This window comes from Anopheles aquasalis, chromosome 2, assembly GCF_943734665.1.
Source record: "Anopheles aquasalis chromosome 2, idAnoAquaMG_Q_19, whole genome shotgun sequence".
Taxonomy (NCBI): domain Eukaryota; kingdom Metazoa; phylum Arthropoda; class Insecta; order Diptera; family Culicidae; genus Anopheles; species Anopheles aquasalis.
The window spans coordinates 15,577,501-15,595,000 of NC_064877.1; the positions used below are offsets into that span (position 1 = coordinate 15,577,501).

The 17,500-nt window shown below is 49.0% G+C and overlaps 2 protein-coding genes across 3 annotated transcripts in view; one reads left to right on the plus strand and one right to left on the minus strand.

Moving 5' to 3' along the window:
* Positions 1–661: 661 nt before the first annotated feature.
* LOC126581767 (uncharacterized) lies at positions 662–2,492 on the minus strand. The gene is made up of 5 exons (XM_050245645.1): positions 2,335–2,492; positions 1,987–2,116; positions 1,705–1,885; positions 1,414–1,626; positions 662–1,340 (listed from the first exon to the last, which is right to left on the minus strand). The coding sequence occupies exons 2-5, from the start codon at positions 2,080–2,082 to the stop codon at positions 1,057–1,059; spliced, it is 774 nt and encodes a 257-aa protein (XP_050101602.1). The 5' UTR covers positions 2,083–2,116; positions 2,335–2,492; the 3' UTR covers positions 662–1,056.
* Positions 2,493–4,064: 1,572 nt separating this feature from the next.
* Positions 4,065–17,500, plus strand: part of LOC126570282 (interference hedgehog-like) — an 80,471-nt gene continuing 67,035 nt past the window's right edge. The window contains exons 1-2 of one of the 2 annotated variants that reach the window (XM_050227921.1): positions 4,065–4,187; positions 5,721–6,197. The gene's annotated coding sequence lies outside the window, so the exon portion shown is untranslated. Of the gene's footprint in view, positions 4,188–5,280; positions 5,347–5,720; positions 6,198–17,500 lie in introns of those variants that run through there. The other variant, XM_050227922.1, reaches the window with a different exon arrangement.

A 17,500-nucleotide genomic window follows, 5' to 3' on the forward strand; every position in this document is an offset into this window, starting at 1 on the left:
GCTCACGAGTACAACGGCAACCTGCAGTAGCCTCTTTCGCGCTGCAGCCAACCGGCCTGTCTGATCTCAACTAGACGACACTTTTCTCGCCTTGGGTTGTGGGCCATCTACCCCTAATCTATCCTCACCAACCCACACCAGATACTCTTAGAATCACAAGCAACAAAACACAAACACACCAGAGAATAGCAAAAGCCACCCCTTTTTGCATAATTGTAGTGCGCAACACACGTAAGAATAAAATAATACCACAGATACAAAAATGAAACATACAGACACCCCACACCTACCTAATGATAAGTCAGTCAGTAGAGCACCACTATGCATGCACGCAAGAAACGTGTTAAGGTGCAGCAATCAATTTAAAGTGACGGAAGGAGAGAGAGAGGGAGAAGTGCTACAGGGCACCGGACACAATTGTTATATTATGTGGAGCTAGTAGAGGAAGCTGGAGAAATGGAACCAAAATAGCAGAAGCATCTCATCCTCTCGCGACCTGACGCTGTTGTCATACTTTGGAGAAGAGAGGAGGCGGAGGTGGAGGAGGGAAAACTCTTGAAAAATGGAAAATAAAAATCTTCAAAAGTACTCGAACCTCGAAGGTGTTTCTGGGGTACATGATGGAAAAAGACATTCGAAACGCTGTTTTAGGTTTATGGGTTTAGTTTATTGAATGCTTTAATATTCCAACCAATCACAATCACAATCTCTATCCGAACGCACCGCAGCGATCGGTCGCTTCCACATGGCGCGATGAGATGATCCAAGTTATAATTTGTGCCTCCTGGCTTTTCATTGTTCAAAACACGATCACGAACTAGGCTAGCGCATCGGAATCAATCTCTTCTCGGTGAGAGACAGAGATAATGGGGGGGGGGGGGGGGGGGCAAGGGAAGCCATTAGCGCGACATACGCGATGCAGCCAACTGACCATCAAGTTCAAGCCACTAAAGTTGCAAATTTACCAAATGTCTAATTTTTTATCCAAGGTTTTGTTTTGTTTCCAATTTTTCCCCCGGCAACAAACAAGGGCCGGGGCGACTACGGTGTGTCCGCTTAGACCAGGTAGTTGGCCTCGTTGGCATCGAAGAGAATGTGCTTCAGTCCACCGTCGCTGAGGTGCATGTTCTCCCGGCGGTAGTGGTACGGTGGCCTTGCCAGCCCGTTGGCCGTCTTGCTGCTAACTGCACCGGTCGAAGGTGGCAGGCTGGTCGCCGGGCAGGGAATGGCCACAATCGCAACTTCGCGCAGCTTCGTCATGTGTACCAGGTTCTTGTAGAACATACGGATCACCAACCAGATGACGACGTTGAAGGCAGTGGTCACGGCACAGAAACCCCCTGGAAGGAGTAATGCATCGAACAGAGCGGTATAAGTGGCCGATTTGATCCGATGCACGGTATAACTACTTACAGTATTGCCACTTGGAGACGAACTGATAGGTCGATTTGTTGTAGGCCACCGCCAGCATGATGGAAGCGGATACGAGCGTGCCGAAAAAGTCGACCACCATCCACGGGATGAAGAACTCGTGCCGGTTGCGTAGGGTTCCGATCAGCAGTCCCAGGCAGCTCAGCACGTAGATGGTGGCCAGCGTGGTACCGATGTACAGCATGCACAGTGTCACTGTGAGTTCGAACGGAAGGAAGAGACATGTGGATGAGCGAATGGAAGAAGAGGGACGAATGGGTTCCGGATACGCACCGGAAGCAAGCTTTTCCGCCGACTTGAAGCGCCACTCGTTGATCGCCTCTTCCTGTTCGCTGGTGGTCCAGATGTACTCGCTATCCTTCTGGTCCGCGATACTCATCTGCAGGATGGTGCTCATCTCTTGGGCGTGCGCCAGTCCGAGCAGCATCACGAACAGCAAAACGTGCGCCACAAGCTATTGGGCAGACATCGGAAGGGAGGAGCAATTTGAGCGTATGGTGGATGTTGTTCTGGGGATGTAGCCGTGCAAGGTCAAGGACACGGATGAGCACTTACCACCTTATAGATGGCGATAAGAATGGCCGATATGCGTAGATACTTCGGTGATACCGGCACGGTTACGATATCGCGGATGCGATTTACGAGATACATCCTGGCCGATTCCGGGTGTTGTCTTTGATTCAATCTATTTCACAGAACGATACATACGATAGAACATGCAACTGATTACATTCCACAATAATTTTGTTTTCTCTTCTCGTCCTTTTACAGACTGCTGCAGTTCCAGAGACGCCAAGAAATGACGCAGTACCTACAGCAATTGGGTAAGCACCATTACCATCTTTTGTTTTCAAATTGCTGCTTGTGCTCTTTCTCACTAACTGCAATGCTTCTTGCACCTACCTGGAGTTACTGGGTGTCACTGATGCGTTGCTGGAAAATGGGGAATAATCACACAGAACGACACAGAATGGAAGCGCCAACCGACCTTACATGGTGAATCGCTTGGTAGACCTGGTGAGAGATGGTAGACTGACAAAAATCGAAACTCTAGCCTTCGGTTGTCGCGAATCCTTTGACTTGTACACCGGGCGGGTGGCAGCGCATTGGGGGGCGGTGGTTCATGTTTTTAAAATCGTGTCATGCGCACTGGGCACCTCGCTGGAGTTGGATAGTTTCGCTTTGTGGAGTAACAGCAATGCGCCTTCGAGTGAACGTGTAAACAACGGACGTTCTTCGTCGCAAGCATTATAACAATAACAAAGCATCTGTATGGTGTCCCTCGCGGGGCCATGGGTCACCGTTGGACGATGAATCAGGATTCTTTATTATCGTGTCAAGTGACACATCTAGTATGTAGCGAGAGCTCAATTGCAGGTCCTTTTTTCAGCTTTTCATGTTTAAATCATTTTGATTGAAGGTTTGGGTTGTTTTCGAAATAATCTAAGATTTTTTTTGTTTCAAACCGTTTTATGATTGATTGATGTTTGACTTGGTGAACGTTAGGGAGAAACAATTAGTAAGAACATCCTGGAAAACTCCAATGTTTGCCATGTAATTGATAAACATCTGTTCATACTTGGTGGAGCGAAATCCTCTACAATAATTTCAACGTTCTGCTACAAACAGTAAATTGAAATTGAATTTTGTATTGAGCTGATTTATATTTGCGTTATCTTTAATTGACAGTCAACCCCGCTTTTCAAATACTTAGATAGTAATGGAAAATGTGTTGAACATGCAAATGCAAATGCTCGAATGCAAAATGCATAGAACTGAAAGGTTTTGTAGTTGATTTATTCCAAGAAAGCGATTGCGAACACTACATAGCTTTTATTCAATCAAAAACACTTTCACAAAATATTTAATGACTGAGATAATTTAAGTTTTACCAACGATTTTACAGTTATACTAAAAGTTATCCTGATGGGCTTTCCACTAAGACGGTTGGTAAATCAAAATCCACAGAGCGTGGTACAAGTCCAACACGTGGTAGTCAATTCATCCGTCGTAGTCTCGTTCGTGTTCGTATAGCTCGGGTCCTGGTTCATGCAATTGCTCTATTAAAGCCTGTTTTCAGATAGAAAAGAAAAGTTGTGCAACAGGAGTTAAGATGTAATGAAAATTTTACATCGATATTTTCTACGATATTACTAAGATACTAAAAAAACCTTTTAAAAGATATGTTTTGTTAAATTTTATGCCGTTTCGTTGCTGAGATGTGACTTATTCCGTGCGGCCAGATTCGAACCGAAACAGGCTTCGCGCTCTCTCTCGCTCTCTATTGGTTCCACACGAAACCGTGGAGCAAGCAATAACGTCCCGTTTCGGAGGTTCGTCCGCGAGAGGATTCACCAGCGTTTGCTCGGAATGAACCAACGACACGAACGCGCGTTGCTCGTGTGAAAGTGAATCTCTATCTCCCGAGCATAACGAACCCCAGCATAAACCCCTTTCAATTCTGGCCGTTCCTTTGCCTCTCGTTCAAAGTGCGTACGGCTTCTCGGCTCAGACTTCGTTCGGTTCTGCGCTGAAACGCATCCTCCCATCCGGGCTCCGTTGTGCCGTTACGGGCAGTGGCGTGTATTCAAATTGTGCGATCGTTGTTGAGAACAGATCCAATAGCGGACAGATAGAAGCTGGGCATTCGGTGCAGTTATAAATTGTTCTCGTATTCGAAGCATCAAAGAGTACGTTTAGTGTTCGTAGCAGGCGATCAAAATCATATTACCGGGGTCAAGTGGTAGTCGATCAAAGTAAGTCTAGCTTTTCAGAAGAGACTTTTGTGCTCCCAGTGTTCGCTAAAATTATCCTCGGGCGGGTCGCGCGAAAAAGTGCTAGTGAGACGCGTTGCGTTCCGTTGATTATCGCGCCGGTGCGTGGGTGCTTATCGTGCGGTATTTAGCGCCTGATATCTGATCCGACAGCAGTGTGTGATATCGGCTAATTCAATTTGCACGTCGCATTAGATTAAGCCAAATTCGAAGACGCTGGACCGTATCGCGTGCGTCGGTGAGATATTGTGCGGCTAATTCCCGGGAAAAGAAACAAAACAAATTTCAGTTATAATATTAGTGTTGTGTCGCGGTTCGTGCGTGTCATAAGTCCTTAAGCCGTCCACCGAGCGAAACTGCTGATCCTCCTCATTCGCACCAGTCCATGGGGCGTTTTTGTTTGTGTCCTCCGTTAGAAAATGGTGCCAACTCAGGGAGTTTAGCGCGGTGTTTTTTTTGTACAGTTTTTTGAAAACAAAAAATAGTTTACCGTGCGGTGCTACGTGTGTGCTTAGCGTCGTGGCGCCAAAGCCACTCACACTCGCGGCATGGCATTGGGCAGCATTGGGTTTTCAAAATTTAAGAAGTTCGTTCCCACGAACTCGCCCGTCGCGTAATCCCCATCTAGCCAGGTTAAAATGGTTTTTGTAGCGCGCTACCGCTACTTGGATCACTTTTTGGGTGGCGCGAACGTTAAGCAGTTGGAGCAAGTTGGGCGACGAACGAACGAACGTCTTGAAGGCGCGTTTTGGAGTTGTTGGTTGGTTTTGTGCCCCTGATCACGTTGTGTGCGTGATCCATGCTGCAAGATGGTAGCGAGATGCTGGCTCCCCCTTTCTCCTTTAATTTCTGTTCTCTCTCTCTCTTCCTCTTTTTCTTGCATCCGCGGTGGCGACGCTATGGCGCGCTGGAGCCAAGTGATCTGGGTGGCCGTTTCCAAGGCAACCGGAACGCGCGAGAAAGGTGCTCCGTCGACGATGCGCTGGCTAGAATGTCAGGTTGAGAGAGGAAGCATTCGTCTACCGTAGTGTTGATCCCAAAAACTGATCATTTCCGGGGGAGGAAATTAGAAGAACTTGAAGGAATTATAACATTCCGCCGCGGTTCGCTCTGACCGACGGTGTGCTGGGCGACAAACCAGGTAGTGGCCGCTCTGGCGCGCTGTACCGTCACCGTGACAGAAAGAATTGCGGCGTTAAATAAGAATAAGTTTGCAATTTCGGTGATATTTTTAACAATTTTCCGTCTCCCCGGGAGCAGCAGCCAGCCGGTGTTTTGATCTTTGCCTTCGGTATTTGTCGCACTCTCTCTCACACAGGTACACACCGTACACGTACAGTGATCGGTGATCGTGTACAGTGCATTCTAAAGTACGCGAAAAACGGAAAATCCACTTTTCCATTTCCCGCTTTTGACTGCGCCGTGTTGACGATTGACGATGGGATTTTATTTTGGTTCTAATGCACACCTACATTCTCTCTCTCTTCTCTCTCTCTCTCTCTTCTCCCAAAAAAGCAGCCAGAAGCAAGTGTGTCGCGTGTGTCTCGAGAAGATCATCGCCGAGCTGTGTATATTGGTGTGTGCGCGTCTGCGTCGATCAGTGCGACCACGCACGTCGTCGGCGGCGGTGGTGACGAAATCGTTTTCGGTGATTTAGTGCGTGAGTGCGTTGGTTTGTTTGTTTTTTTCTTTCTTTCTTCGGTGGCCTGTGTGCCTGCGTGCGTGCGTGCATCGGTGACAAGTGGTATTAAGTGCTGCTGTTGAATTAAGCTGTTTTGGGCCGCGCGTTCGATCGCATAAAGTACAAGCAAAGGTGAACCAAATCATCAGAAATCTCCGCACCGAGTGCAGGGTGTGCGTGTGTGTGCTGGGCCCTGGAAGCTTGTGTTTTTTGTGCTGCGTCTGTGTGTTGGTGCGAAATACAAAAACAAACTACAGAAGCCCGCGAGCATCGAGTTTCGAACGCTTCCTTTGAGTGATCGCGTGTGCAAGGTAAGTGTCATCGAAAGTAGTTTATTTTGTAGTCCAGTCTAGTGTAGAAAACGTAAGGAAAAATCCTCGTAAATCATTTTCAAAATTAAATCAGAACGCGGAGATCACCAGCGTGCACCTCGAGCGATGCTCGATCGACGACGATCGGTGCGATCGTGTGCGTGTTGCCATGGGAATATGTCATCTCTCGTCGCCTTGTGTGCGCACGAGTGTGTGTCGCATGCCGATCGTCGACGCACACAACACGTTGCGATCGTCCGGCACAAGAGTGTGTGTGTGGGTTAGGTGCTTTTGTTATCGAAGGATGAGGGATGAAAAAGATCGCAAAAAGATCGTCTCTCGCGTTCGCTCTCTCGCTTGTTACCATTCTGCAGCATCTTTTGGGGGGGAAATGATGCGGGTAAGAGGCCGAGAAGAAAGAGCATAATTGAGGGAGGAGAAGATGGAGGTGGTAGCGTTTGGTGCAGCGAAAGAACCGGCCAGCAAAACGATGACTCCGGTGGTGATCTGCAAGCAGGAAGAAGGAGACGCAGGAAAAGAAGGAAAAACCGATCAACCAGAGAACATTCTTTCGGTTTTCTCCTTCCCTTTCCTTGCTTCCTCGGGCCCTCCACCTCATTCATTCGGTTCGTTTGGTTGCTCTGCTCACGGTGGCGCACCAGCATCACCATCAGCGGCCATACCTTCTCGGCATAATGATGGTTGGTTGGGCGAGTAGAAAGCGATCCCCGACCGGCCAGCCGGTTAACCAACTGCGCGGGCTGGAAGATTTTGAACGCAGACGGAGAGAGAGAGAGAGACAGAGTGAGCGAGATGGTATGTGAGAGGGAGCATAAAGGTATGTGGTAAGCGATCGAAGGAAAAAGACGCGCACCACGTTCCCTCCTCCCTACACCCCCCGGGGGGTGTATTTCGGGGTCGTTGGATAGAAGGTAATCGAGAGATCGCGATCCATAAGCGATCGAGCAGCAACAGCAGCAGCCGCAGCCCAGTATCAATCGATGGAGCGAAGCGGATTTTACAATTCGTTTCATGCTGTGCCAGCGGATCGCATCCATTGATCGTTGGGACTTTGAGAAGTCTTTGCCAAGAGCAAGTTCCCGGTGGTTTCGGATTCGGATTCTCTTTTTTTTTTGGTCTGGTTCGGAGCGATCGTGTTGCTTCAACTCGAACTCCGGCTCATTAGCACGATGATCTATCAACAGACGGTTCGATATCGATTTTTATAAGTCGGGAAACGCAATCTGGGAATCTGCACCATTAATGGCGACTGATGGCAATCGTTTTTATCTCTCACATTGGCTTCTGGGAGTAAAATCTTGTTTTAGGCCTCGTGATTTTCTCATTTCTCGAAATTGTAGTGAGAGATGAAGAGTCGGGAATGAAAGAATGCTTTCCCACCAATCGTCGGCACAATCAGGTGTGCCACACCTTCCCCTTTGCTCGTTGGGAGCGCGGAGGAGTCCCACAAAATTCCAAATAATCAATCTGTTCCATCGTCCGGTGGATCAACATCGATGACACGCTACATTTTCGGGTGCCAAGCAGTACTGGTCAGGGTGTTTTCCATCGTAAATTATCCTTCCGATACACAGAGAGAGAAGGCACACCAACGATTCATCGATATGCGGGCTCATTTCAAGCCCAGCCAGTCCTTTCTCCCCGCCTTCCGCCATCCTGGACCTGCTCGTGTTCTTTCTCTCTCCCTTTGAACAGCAGCAGCAGGGCCTGGCGGTGCTTTTGATACCAAACGCAGCATGATCACCATCGGCTGTATCGGTGTCTGTGTGCCATGCATCCCAGGGTTCGTTATCCTGCGAGCAAGCAAGCAAACTGGGAGACGCGAAAGCCAACCGGCCCCGGTGCAACCACCGCGTGCACCGGCCAAACAATGCAAAAACCAACCGAAGCACGACCGACAGGGACCTGGGATTTTTGAGACGCCCGAAGAAACAAAACTCGTTTTTCGGGCGTCTTCCAACGCCTTGCGAGATGCCGGAGAAGAAGAATGTTGGCAGCGGCGGTGCTCGGCCCTCGGCGTGGTGAGGATAATGGCGAACGTTACACGGTAATGGGTCACCGTTTGTTCGGTGTGTTGTGTGCTGTGTGGCTCTTTTCTTCCTCTGTTTGGTCCTTTCAACACTAGACTAGTGTGGAGACGGCGAGTGGAATCAGCATCGTCTTCGGCTGACAATAATGGTCGGCTCCCCGGCGGTGTGATCTTGTTTTCCTCTGGTTAGCAATTAGTTCCGCCGGTGTAACTCGTGTTGTTGTGCTGTTGTTGTGGCTGTACGCTTGGTCAAGCATTGTAGCATAGGAAATTTATGAAAATACGGCAGAAAACCCAAAAATTTATTGTGTCTTTCCAATTGTTTCTGAAGGGTAAAGGATTATAAAAGATATGATAAATATTTCCATGACCTACACTTTTTGAATGAGAGGGACATCATTTTACTACTTCGCTCATTAATTTCAAGAGTATTCAATGACTTCGAGGAAGTTAAAGGAAAACTCTATTATTTAAGTCATTTTAGGAACAGTTTTTTAAACGAACATAAGGACTACGAAATGTGGTTTATAAATCAACAGGTGAGAGTAGAAGAAACGATTTTATTTACTCCCTATAGTGCAGGATTAATTATTGTCGGTAACCATTTATACATCCTGCATTTTCTTAATTCTTAAACCAACCTTCTACTGTTGAAGTCCTACGAAGCATTCAAATCTTCGTCAGCTGCCAACATTTCCTTTCATCCACCGGGGGGGGGGGGGGGGGGGGGGGGAAATGCTTACCAATAACGTATCCAATACCGGAGTCGGTATTGATCAATAGCTGGCTGAAGCGCGCGCCCGCTGCTCATACAATACCCGTCGAAACATACCAATGTTCCCTGTGCCCACTGCTTTTATTTTTTTGCAATGAACACTCTAGCCGGGACCTGCTTTTTGCACGCGCCTTTGAGCACATACACATGCCCGGCTCATTATCGGGTTCGTTTCCTGTGCGCCCGGTGTTGTCTTTCGTTTCCTTTTTTTCCCCCGTGTCTCGGAGCTTTTTTTACGGACACTGTTTTGTCGCCGTTTGCCGTGGATGTTTGCCGTGGCTGTCGGTGCTTCATTTTCGCAGAAGGACCGCCCGTGGCCTGCATTTCTCACATACAAACACGTGGCCCACGGACACACATACACACGACAGTGACAGAGATAAAATCCGGGATCGGAGGCGAGCGAAAAAGGTTTAATTCGCTGGAATTATTTTCCACCATTTTTGCTGCCGAGTGTGTGTATTTGCCGACGTGTGTTTACCGAGGGTGCTTCGATCCTGCACAGGACCACCATCTCTGGGTGGGGATCTGGCTCTGGATTTATGGGTCCTAGGAATGGGGACGTCTGAAAGCGTCTTCTGTTCGATAATTACCGTATTCGTGGTTGCATCAGCGATCCTTGCGCTTGTGGCCAGCATCCGTTGCAACGGATGTTCCAGTTCAGGTGCCGTGGACCGCCCAGAGCACAGTGGAGATTCCCACCCCTGGAGATCCGGAAGGGATCATCTGGAAAGAAGGTCCCGGAGCTCAAGGAACCTAAACTCCCCACCCAGTCGACTTGTGCACTAGGTCAATGGCTTCTCGGTCTCGGACGTCTCCCCGGCCTACTTCAGCTCAGCTCTGACCATCTCAGACCCTGTCCTGTCAAACGGTGGGGCGGATACGCCTTTCGCGAAAGTCTTCAACGCCCTGGGGCAGTTTTTGTGGAGGAATCGCAACCAAAAAAAAAAAAACCTGGAAAAGAATGCAGCTCTACATACACACGCCACGGAATGACCGAACCTCGGTCGCCCAGCTCTCCAAGTTTTCGGGCGAGAGACACAGAGAGAGAGAGAGAGAGAGAGTGAGAGAGGGCACATGGAAGGGATGATGATTGACAGCCTGATTGGGTGCTGCTTATTATTAAGTATTATCATTTCGCCGTCGTCCGCCGCCGGACCATGCTGTGTGTTCCCTGTTCGCTGTTCCGTGTTCAGGATCCGGTTTTCCCCTTCTCCCTGACCTGCCTTGCCAGCGTGCCTGCCTGCCTGCCTGCCTGTCATGTGGCGCTTGGGGCGGCTGCGCGCGGCCATCGAGGACAATAAACGGGCGCGCTCTGTGCGAATGGGGAACCATCGTGCGGCGGCGGGACCATCATCTCCTTATTCATTAGCGCTTGTTTTTTGGTGTGGTGAAGGTGAGGAGAATGGTACCCCGCTGTACCTTTAGGATCATGCTCTGCACTTATACAACGAGCTCGCTCGGACAAGACGAGGCGACTGCACTCTCGCGTTGTTGGGGTTTTTTTTTTGGGGACTAAACTTAATGTCCCGAGGGGGTGCGACTCTTGTTTTTGCATTACGCTCCACTGGAAAAGAGAATTGGGGGGGGGGGGGGGGCCGAGGGCAAGAAGGAGGACTGACCAGTGTGGATTTAGTGGCCGAGAACGTTGTGGGGAGGAATCTAGGAATAAACAACTCAAACAAAGTTTTCCAACATCAGCAGCAGCACGATGGACGCGCACTTGGACTTGGAACTTAAGAACTTAAGGCGATCTCAGGCTGCCAGCACATCGGTTCCCCTAGTCCTGTGTGCAGGGTGCATTTGCGTTTGCTATAGATGGTGATGGTGAATATTATTGAGCAGCAAGACCGAGAGTCCAGACCGAAAGCATCTTAACGAGAGCTGGAAACTTTCGTCTCCATTCGGCTCAAGTGCCGTTTGCGCTTGGACCTAGGACTTACGTAGGAGAGTAAGAGGGAAGGTGAGGAGACTGCTGGTTTTCCAGCAAAACTTATCACGCTGTGCTAAAAGGTTTGTTTTCATCCCGGAATGTGCATCGTCACCTCGATTGTCCCTCGCCGGGGTCTCCAGTCTCCAGTCTAGTCAGCTGGCATGATTCAGTCCGGCCGGCCCAGAGAGTGTTTTGGGAGTTGAGTTTGCGAGTTCTCGAGTTTGCAAATCGATTTGCCTCGTCGAGGTTTTCCCATCACGCACGTACAAACGACGCCAGATGACGGATGAGCCTTCGATGAGGGAAACGGTGTCTTGTTTGTGAAATGTTTTGTTTTTGTTTTGCGAAAGAATTGCGATTTGGTTGGCTGTCATCAGTCGAGAGAGTGAGATCGACGATGCGAGTGTTATGATACGCGCTAATGGCCTAGTTCCGGTAGGAACGGATGGATGGACGGACGGATGGATGGTCGATGTATATTTTATCTCGCGCGAATGTTTATGCTACGTGGTGCCCTGTTCTGTTCCAATCACGCCGATACTTGACGCTCGCTCTCGATGTGTTGATGTTTTTCCATTGATCCGGCCACTTGATCACGTACCCCTTTCGACGTGCTTGCAACCACAGGCACAGAGTCACAGAAACAGAGCAGCACGCCTACGCAGGCACCGGGGGTTGCGCAAAATGGGGCGGAGAGGATCATAAATTCATCTGCGGCATTTACTTGCGAGCCGGGCGGTTCTTGCCCAGCGCGGAGCTTGTCGTGGGTTGACGAAGACGACGATGACGATGACGATCGTTGAAGCGGCGGACCCATGTGGATTCATAATCGATTTATGGTCGCACCGATTCGACTTCGGTTTCGACTTGACATTCATTCGGGATGGGGAAGCGTTTCCTTTTTTTTTTTTGTTTTTTGGAGTGATCAAGATCGCTCGTGGCGCAGAAGTGGTTCGCTACGCTACGAATTCTCGGGCCTACAATTGGGCACGGGAGGCACTTGAGGGAACCGAGCGAATGCTCTCGAGAATCATCTCGAGAGGATTGGAATCGTAGCTTCGAATTGTCTTCTGCTGATGCTGCGTCAACTCTTTGTGGCCGACGAACGAACATTGCGGAACCGCTGAGTGGAGCATAAAGTGATGATGTCAACGTAAAGCGAGAGAGAGGAGCTTCTTAACTCAAGGGCAGAAAGGTTGAAAGGTTAATGCTGTGGAGTAGGAGCGTTATCTGATTGTTCTAGTGGATAATAACAAGTCGTTCTGGACTGGGCCTGTTGTATCGTCTTGTTTGCAGTGATTGCCAAAATCTAGGTATCATATTCGGAAGAGTGTAGTTTTGGAAATACTAGAAGAAACAAAGGTTTAATGAGAAGATTGACTTTCAATTCAGATTGACGTCAAAAGCAGTAAATCTTTAGAACAGATGTTTATCTGTGCTATTGTGTATTCGTGAATAACTGTTCTACTGTGGCAAGTTGTTAGATTTTAAACAATTGAGAGGAAATGCTTCTTGAAGAATTTTTCTTTTCCTTTTTTAGATCAAGTTCTTACTTTGGTTCTATTTTTTGTACTTCTCATAATTGTTTTCATTTTTTTCTTTTAATAATTTTATACCGAATGACTAACCTTTAACGACTTGGTATCAATCCTCAATCTGTGTACCGTGTGCCCGTTGCATGCACTCCTTGAGAAGTGCATCAATTCATCAGAAAGACGGAATACACCATTTTCATCTTCTCGAATCTTTTATCCCATTATACTAACCGCCACGAATCGTTTATTCCCTCATCAATCAGATCGAGGTATTTTTGGGGCGAAACACGCTTCCTTCCTCTGTTTCCTGACATGATCACGCCAGTGACCACCGACCACCGCCAGTCAACAAACAACAAGTGGCTAACGAGGAAAGTGCATTAAAATGTGAAGCGCAGCAAAAGTGCAATCCAATCCTCCCATTTCGCTCCTTCGCGAGGCCATTTTTAATAGCGTGCGACACCCTCGGCCCGCCCCGGGGGTGACAAGCAAGGTTTACGACTTTGCGCGACCACGGCATCAAATCATCGCAGATAATTATTCAAATCCCACCAGAACTCGATCCTTCCTCCTCCTGCTCCCCTTCCGGGCGCTGTAAAGCACCCAAGAGAACTGCTCAGACACGCGACATCGCGCGTGTTCCGTCTCTGATTTACGGTTCTGCATTGATTCGTTAAATTGGATTTCGGTTTCGACACAACAATAACAATGTGTCCTCGTGGCGCGCGCCTGGTGCGGTGCTGTGCTGTGTGGCTTTCCTGGTTGGTAATCCATCAACGAACCAGCGAAACCCGGGAGCCACTCGGCGACGCCTTTGGCCACTCGACAGACGCGAAAAATGCCCCAAAATAAAATGACATTTCCTCCGTGCATCGACCTTAACATTGGTGATGGCGGCAGCATGTGCGTTTTTTGGTCTGTCCACTTCTCGGAGGCTCGGAGGCGACTTGGGACAAGAAATCGAACGAGATAAACGGGGACGGGAACGGGAGTCAAAAGCCGATGTGCCGTCGATGTGTGTTTGGTTTGTGCGGTTTTTTTTGGCTGGTTTTTGGTTGGTTGGCGGAAACATTATTGGAATTTTCGGTTTCGGTTTGTTTGCGCTGATGTCTGTTCCTTTCCTCTCCGCCTGATGTGGCCTCTCCGCCTGATGTGGGGTTGCATGCTGGCAAATATTGAGGTGGAAACACCCACAAGAGCAGAGACGGGAAGGGGAAGATGCACATTTTATTGGTTCAAAGTTAACCGAGAACCAGGGCGAGGCTTAGCAATAGAAAGAGAGCGAAGCGCGATGACATTTTGCGGTGATTCCATCGTTTCGCGTTTTGTTTGATCCCCGCCAATGGCATTACAAACAAATGGCGGAACGAAGTGGTGGAGAACGCGGGGACCAATTTTCGATTGAAGGAACTCTTTTTTTCCCCCTTTTAATGCTCCCGGTGATTGGCCAAATCAAACTGCGCTGGTGAACTCGCCTGAATTCGATGGTCACCGCCACCATCACCGCATATCGGCGCTTCGCGGACGACAGCAAACACTAACGAGCTGCATTTGATCCCTCTGTGCCTCGTGGTAGTTGCTGCACCGGGGAATGCACGAAGAATCGGTGCTGCTACCGCCGATGCTTCTGTGGTTTCGCCTTTTCGATGGCCGTTTCGATGGAGAGAGAGCTGCGGGGATTTTTTTTTTCCTGTCTTTGGTTTCTTGCTTTCGCTTCGTGGGACGAGCATGAGAAGTTCTTTAATAAAAATCGCTTACATCCGATCGATCCATCGCTTCGTCGTAGTTTGGAGACTCTTTCTTTTTTTTTGGGGCAGTAGCAGCGTGCAAAGCGGCTTAGAGCGGTTATCGAAAAGGAATGCTTTGGCAAGGGGGGAGTTTTACTGTTTTAAATCCTGGAATTAAAGCAGCTTGGTCTCAGAAGTGGTCTGGATGTGTCTTGTTGCAGAGTTTAAGGAGGTTTTTTTACGTTTTTGATATCTACTGTTTTTCGTAATAACAATACCTTTTCCAGACATTCCGCTCTGTCTGTAAGTTCCTTTATTTGCTTTTGACTTTAAAGGAATCTAATGATTTTTATTCGAATTTTACTCGATTTTTATGTTACACATTTTATCTACAACAATCATGTATTAGATTTATTTTCTCTTAGTGTTCTGTTAGTATTTAATTTGTGGAAATTTTGGAATTCATTTGCAGTATTAAGAACTTCTTTTCGCTTTCTGCAATTTTTTTACTACTTTTTTTTCTTTATGCTTTGTTTCTAGTTTGCCTTTCAAATAGTGAGTCATGTGCAACGGCATCAATATTATCTATGTTTGTATGTTTCAAGCTTTTTTATGTTTTAGGAGTATCGTCTCTAATATGTTATTGCTAGGGTTCCATTCCACTTCTGCATCATATCCACCTTCTGCATCAAAATGGTCCTTATCATTTTTTTTTATTCCTCTGCACTTTTCAAGAAGAGTTAAGTTCTTCATTTAACCCGCCACTTTTTGGGTTACCACAAACCTTCCAACGAACCACTCGCAGAGGGAGGATCGTATTCATAATTCAGCTTCCAAATCCGCGATTCTTTGCGCCAAACCGTTTCGTCGACCGCCATTCGAGACGCTATCAAATGTATCACCGACTCAGATCACGGATCCGCACGGACCAAAAACCTCACCCTCCCTCCCTTCAAAGTGGCTGCTCCTCTAGGGCGCCTCCATTACCTCCACGGCTGCTCTGCATTACGCTGACGCCCGCCGGCTAGTTGTTTCTTTTTATGTTAAACTCAATTTTTGCAACCCCTTTATCCTCCCCGCCCAAAGTGACTCTGTAGGAGTGATCCAGCCAGGCACCGAATGGCACTAAATGGCACCAAAAAAAAAAAAAACGCGGAGAACACAAATCGCGGTCGCAACGTTTTATGCTCCGCCCGCTCGTTTGCTCGCTCGCACACATCACCGTAAATACCGGGCGCCGTCATTTCGGCACTGTTTACATTCCAGTAGGGGTGCCGCATCTACGTGGGGGATGATGGTGGTTCAGGGTCCTGTTGTTGAAATCCAAATGTTGCAAACTCCAGCAGCAGCATCAGGAGCATCAGGAACGGCAGCAGCAGCAGCAGCAGCAGCAGCAGCAGCAGTGAATGTGAATAAATCGGAATCGACTGCATCACGACTCGTCGTCGTCGTCGTCGGTGTCTGTCATGATGAGGAGGCAAAAGCCATCGAGCCATCGAGCCAGCCAGCCAGCGGTTTGCGCTACGTGCCCGGTGTCACGTCGTCTCGAGACGCCGGCACCGCTCGCTCCTCCCTGCTCCTGCTGCTGCTGCTGGTGCCATTGTGTATGTTCGAGGTTTTGGGGCTGCTCCCGTTTGTGTTGTTTGTCGCCCAGCCCGTGGTTCCCTTGCGGTTGCACTTGCTTGCTCTCGTTGCAACGGTTCTCTCTCGGTGCTCCGCTTTGCGCCATTGCAGCACCACCAGCAACTGCTAAAGGGCACACCGCGGCTGATAAGACCAGCAGCCACCGTCGGTTGTCGTCATCGCTCGTCATCGTCGTCTTGGTCGTGGTCGCCAATCTAAGCAAATTCCGTTCCGCATGATCCGCAGCACACCACTTGGGGTAGGAGGAGAAAGAGAGTTGGCCGCTTTGAATTCGAAATTTCTTTTCCAAAATCCTCCAAAAACGTCAGCAGCAGCACCATCATCGCCCCCCCGCCCCCCCCCTCGTGAGAGGTCAAAGAGATGGTGCACGCGAGCGCCGCGCGTTCGGTAAACATCATTAGCACACCGGGTTGTGACCCCTACCCGGCGTGAATCGTGTGATTCGGAGGAAAACGGAAAAAACGCGCCGAAGGAAGAAAAAAAAAGGATTTTATCCCGAGAACGTGAACGAGATTCTTTCAACTCCGTGATCGTCGAGGTGGTATTTGCTTTTCGACGCTGATTGGGCGGCCTTTTCGGGGGGGGCGTGTGCGTTAATGAACTTCCTCACCTCGTTCTCATCCTCATCCTGTAGCAGGTGCGCTCCCGATGGGTGTCATTTGATGCTCTACTGCTGCTACTGCTGCTGCTGGTGCTGTATGATGTGCAGGAGAGAGATGCGTGCTTTCAATTAAGCGCCACGCACCACGAGCGCTTCTAATTGGAATCACGCTCCCGGTACTGCTGCTCCTCCTCCTGATTCCTGGTGCGTCTGTGCTGAAGGAGATGCAATGTAATGTGTTTGCCGGAAATCAACGCTCCTGATCACTGCAGGCCTCCGGTGTCACTCAATCGCACGGTACGAAGCGGCCAGGTTTTTGATTGATTGGTCATGACTCTCTCCTGTGCGTTTATGTCGCGCGCGCTTCATCATCATAATATAATGGTTCATCGAGTACGCGTGTGACAGGTTTTCTTGGTTTTCCGTCACAAAAAGGGTTCTCTCCCTCCCTCCCGAGCTAAAAAGTGCCTAGCGAGCAAAAGCCCTAGAACGAGGGCTGCGGGCTTCATTTCATACCCCATGATGCTTGAAGTTCGCTCGATGCTCGCTCCTCTTTGCACAAGCCGAGGCACAAGCCGGCTGCTCTTCGTGCACCCTCGGCTAGATGGCGACCTTCAAGCGATAAGATTTGGCATTCGAGGGGTGGGGGCAAGCCAGGCGGTCCGTCCCGTGGTCGGTCAAGTGTTTAAAAATATGTTTCATTCATCGTAGCGACGACAGAGAGAAAAAGAGAGCGCGCGCCCTAGAAGCAGATCACAAATACGATTCGATCGCTTGCTTCTGCTTCGGTGCGTGCCTGCCCCGGTGCGTCACCCCCCCCAGTACCCTCGTGGCACCCTCAAAATTCCCTTTCGTCCCGTCTGCGATCGATGCCGCTCTGAATGAATGAGAACGTGATCGCGACTTGTTACGAAAGCGACGACGCTCGTCGCCTTGGTGTTATCGGCGCGTTATTGACACTCTCCTCTCCGGACACGCTGAAGAGGAGGAGTAGCAGTACATTCTGTAACCGCGTTGGTCTGTGGTGGACCCTTGGCG

Coding starts and splice junctions, on each gene's coding strand:
- LOC126581767 (XM_050245645.1), bottom strand. CDS start 2,082: ATGTATCTCGTAAATCGCATCCGCGATATCGTAACCGTGCCGGTATCA. Junction 1,886..1,986: donor TTATCGCCATCTATAAGGTG/GTAAGTGCTCAT, acceptor TCTGCCCAATAG/CTTGTGGCGCACGTTTTGCT. Junction 1,341..1,413: donor CGTCTCCAAGTGGCAATACT/GTAAGTAGTTAT, acceptor TACTCCTTCCAG/GGGGTTTCTGTGCCGTGACC.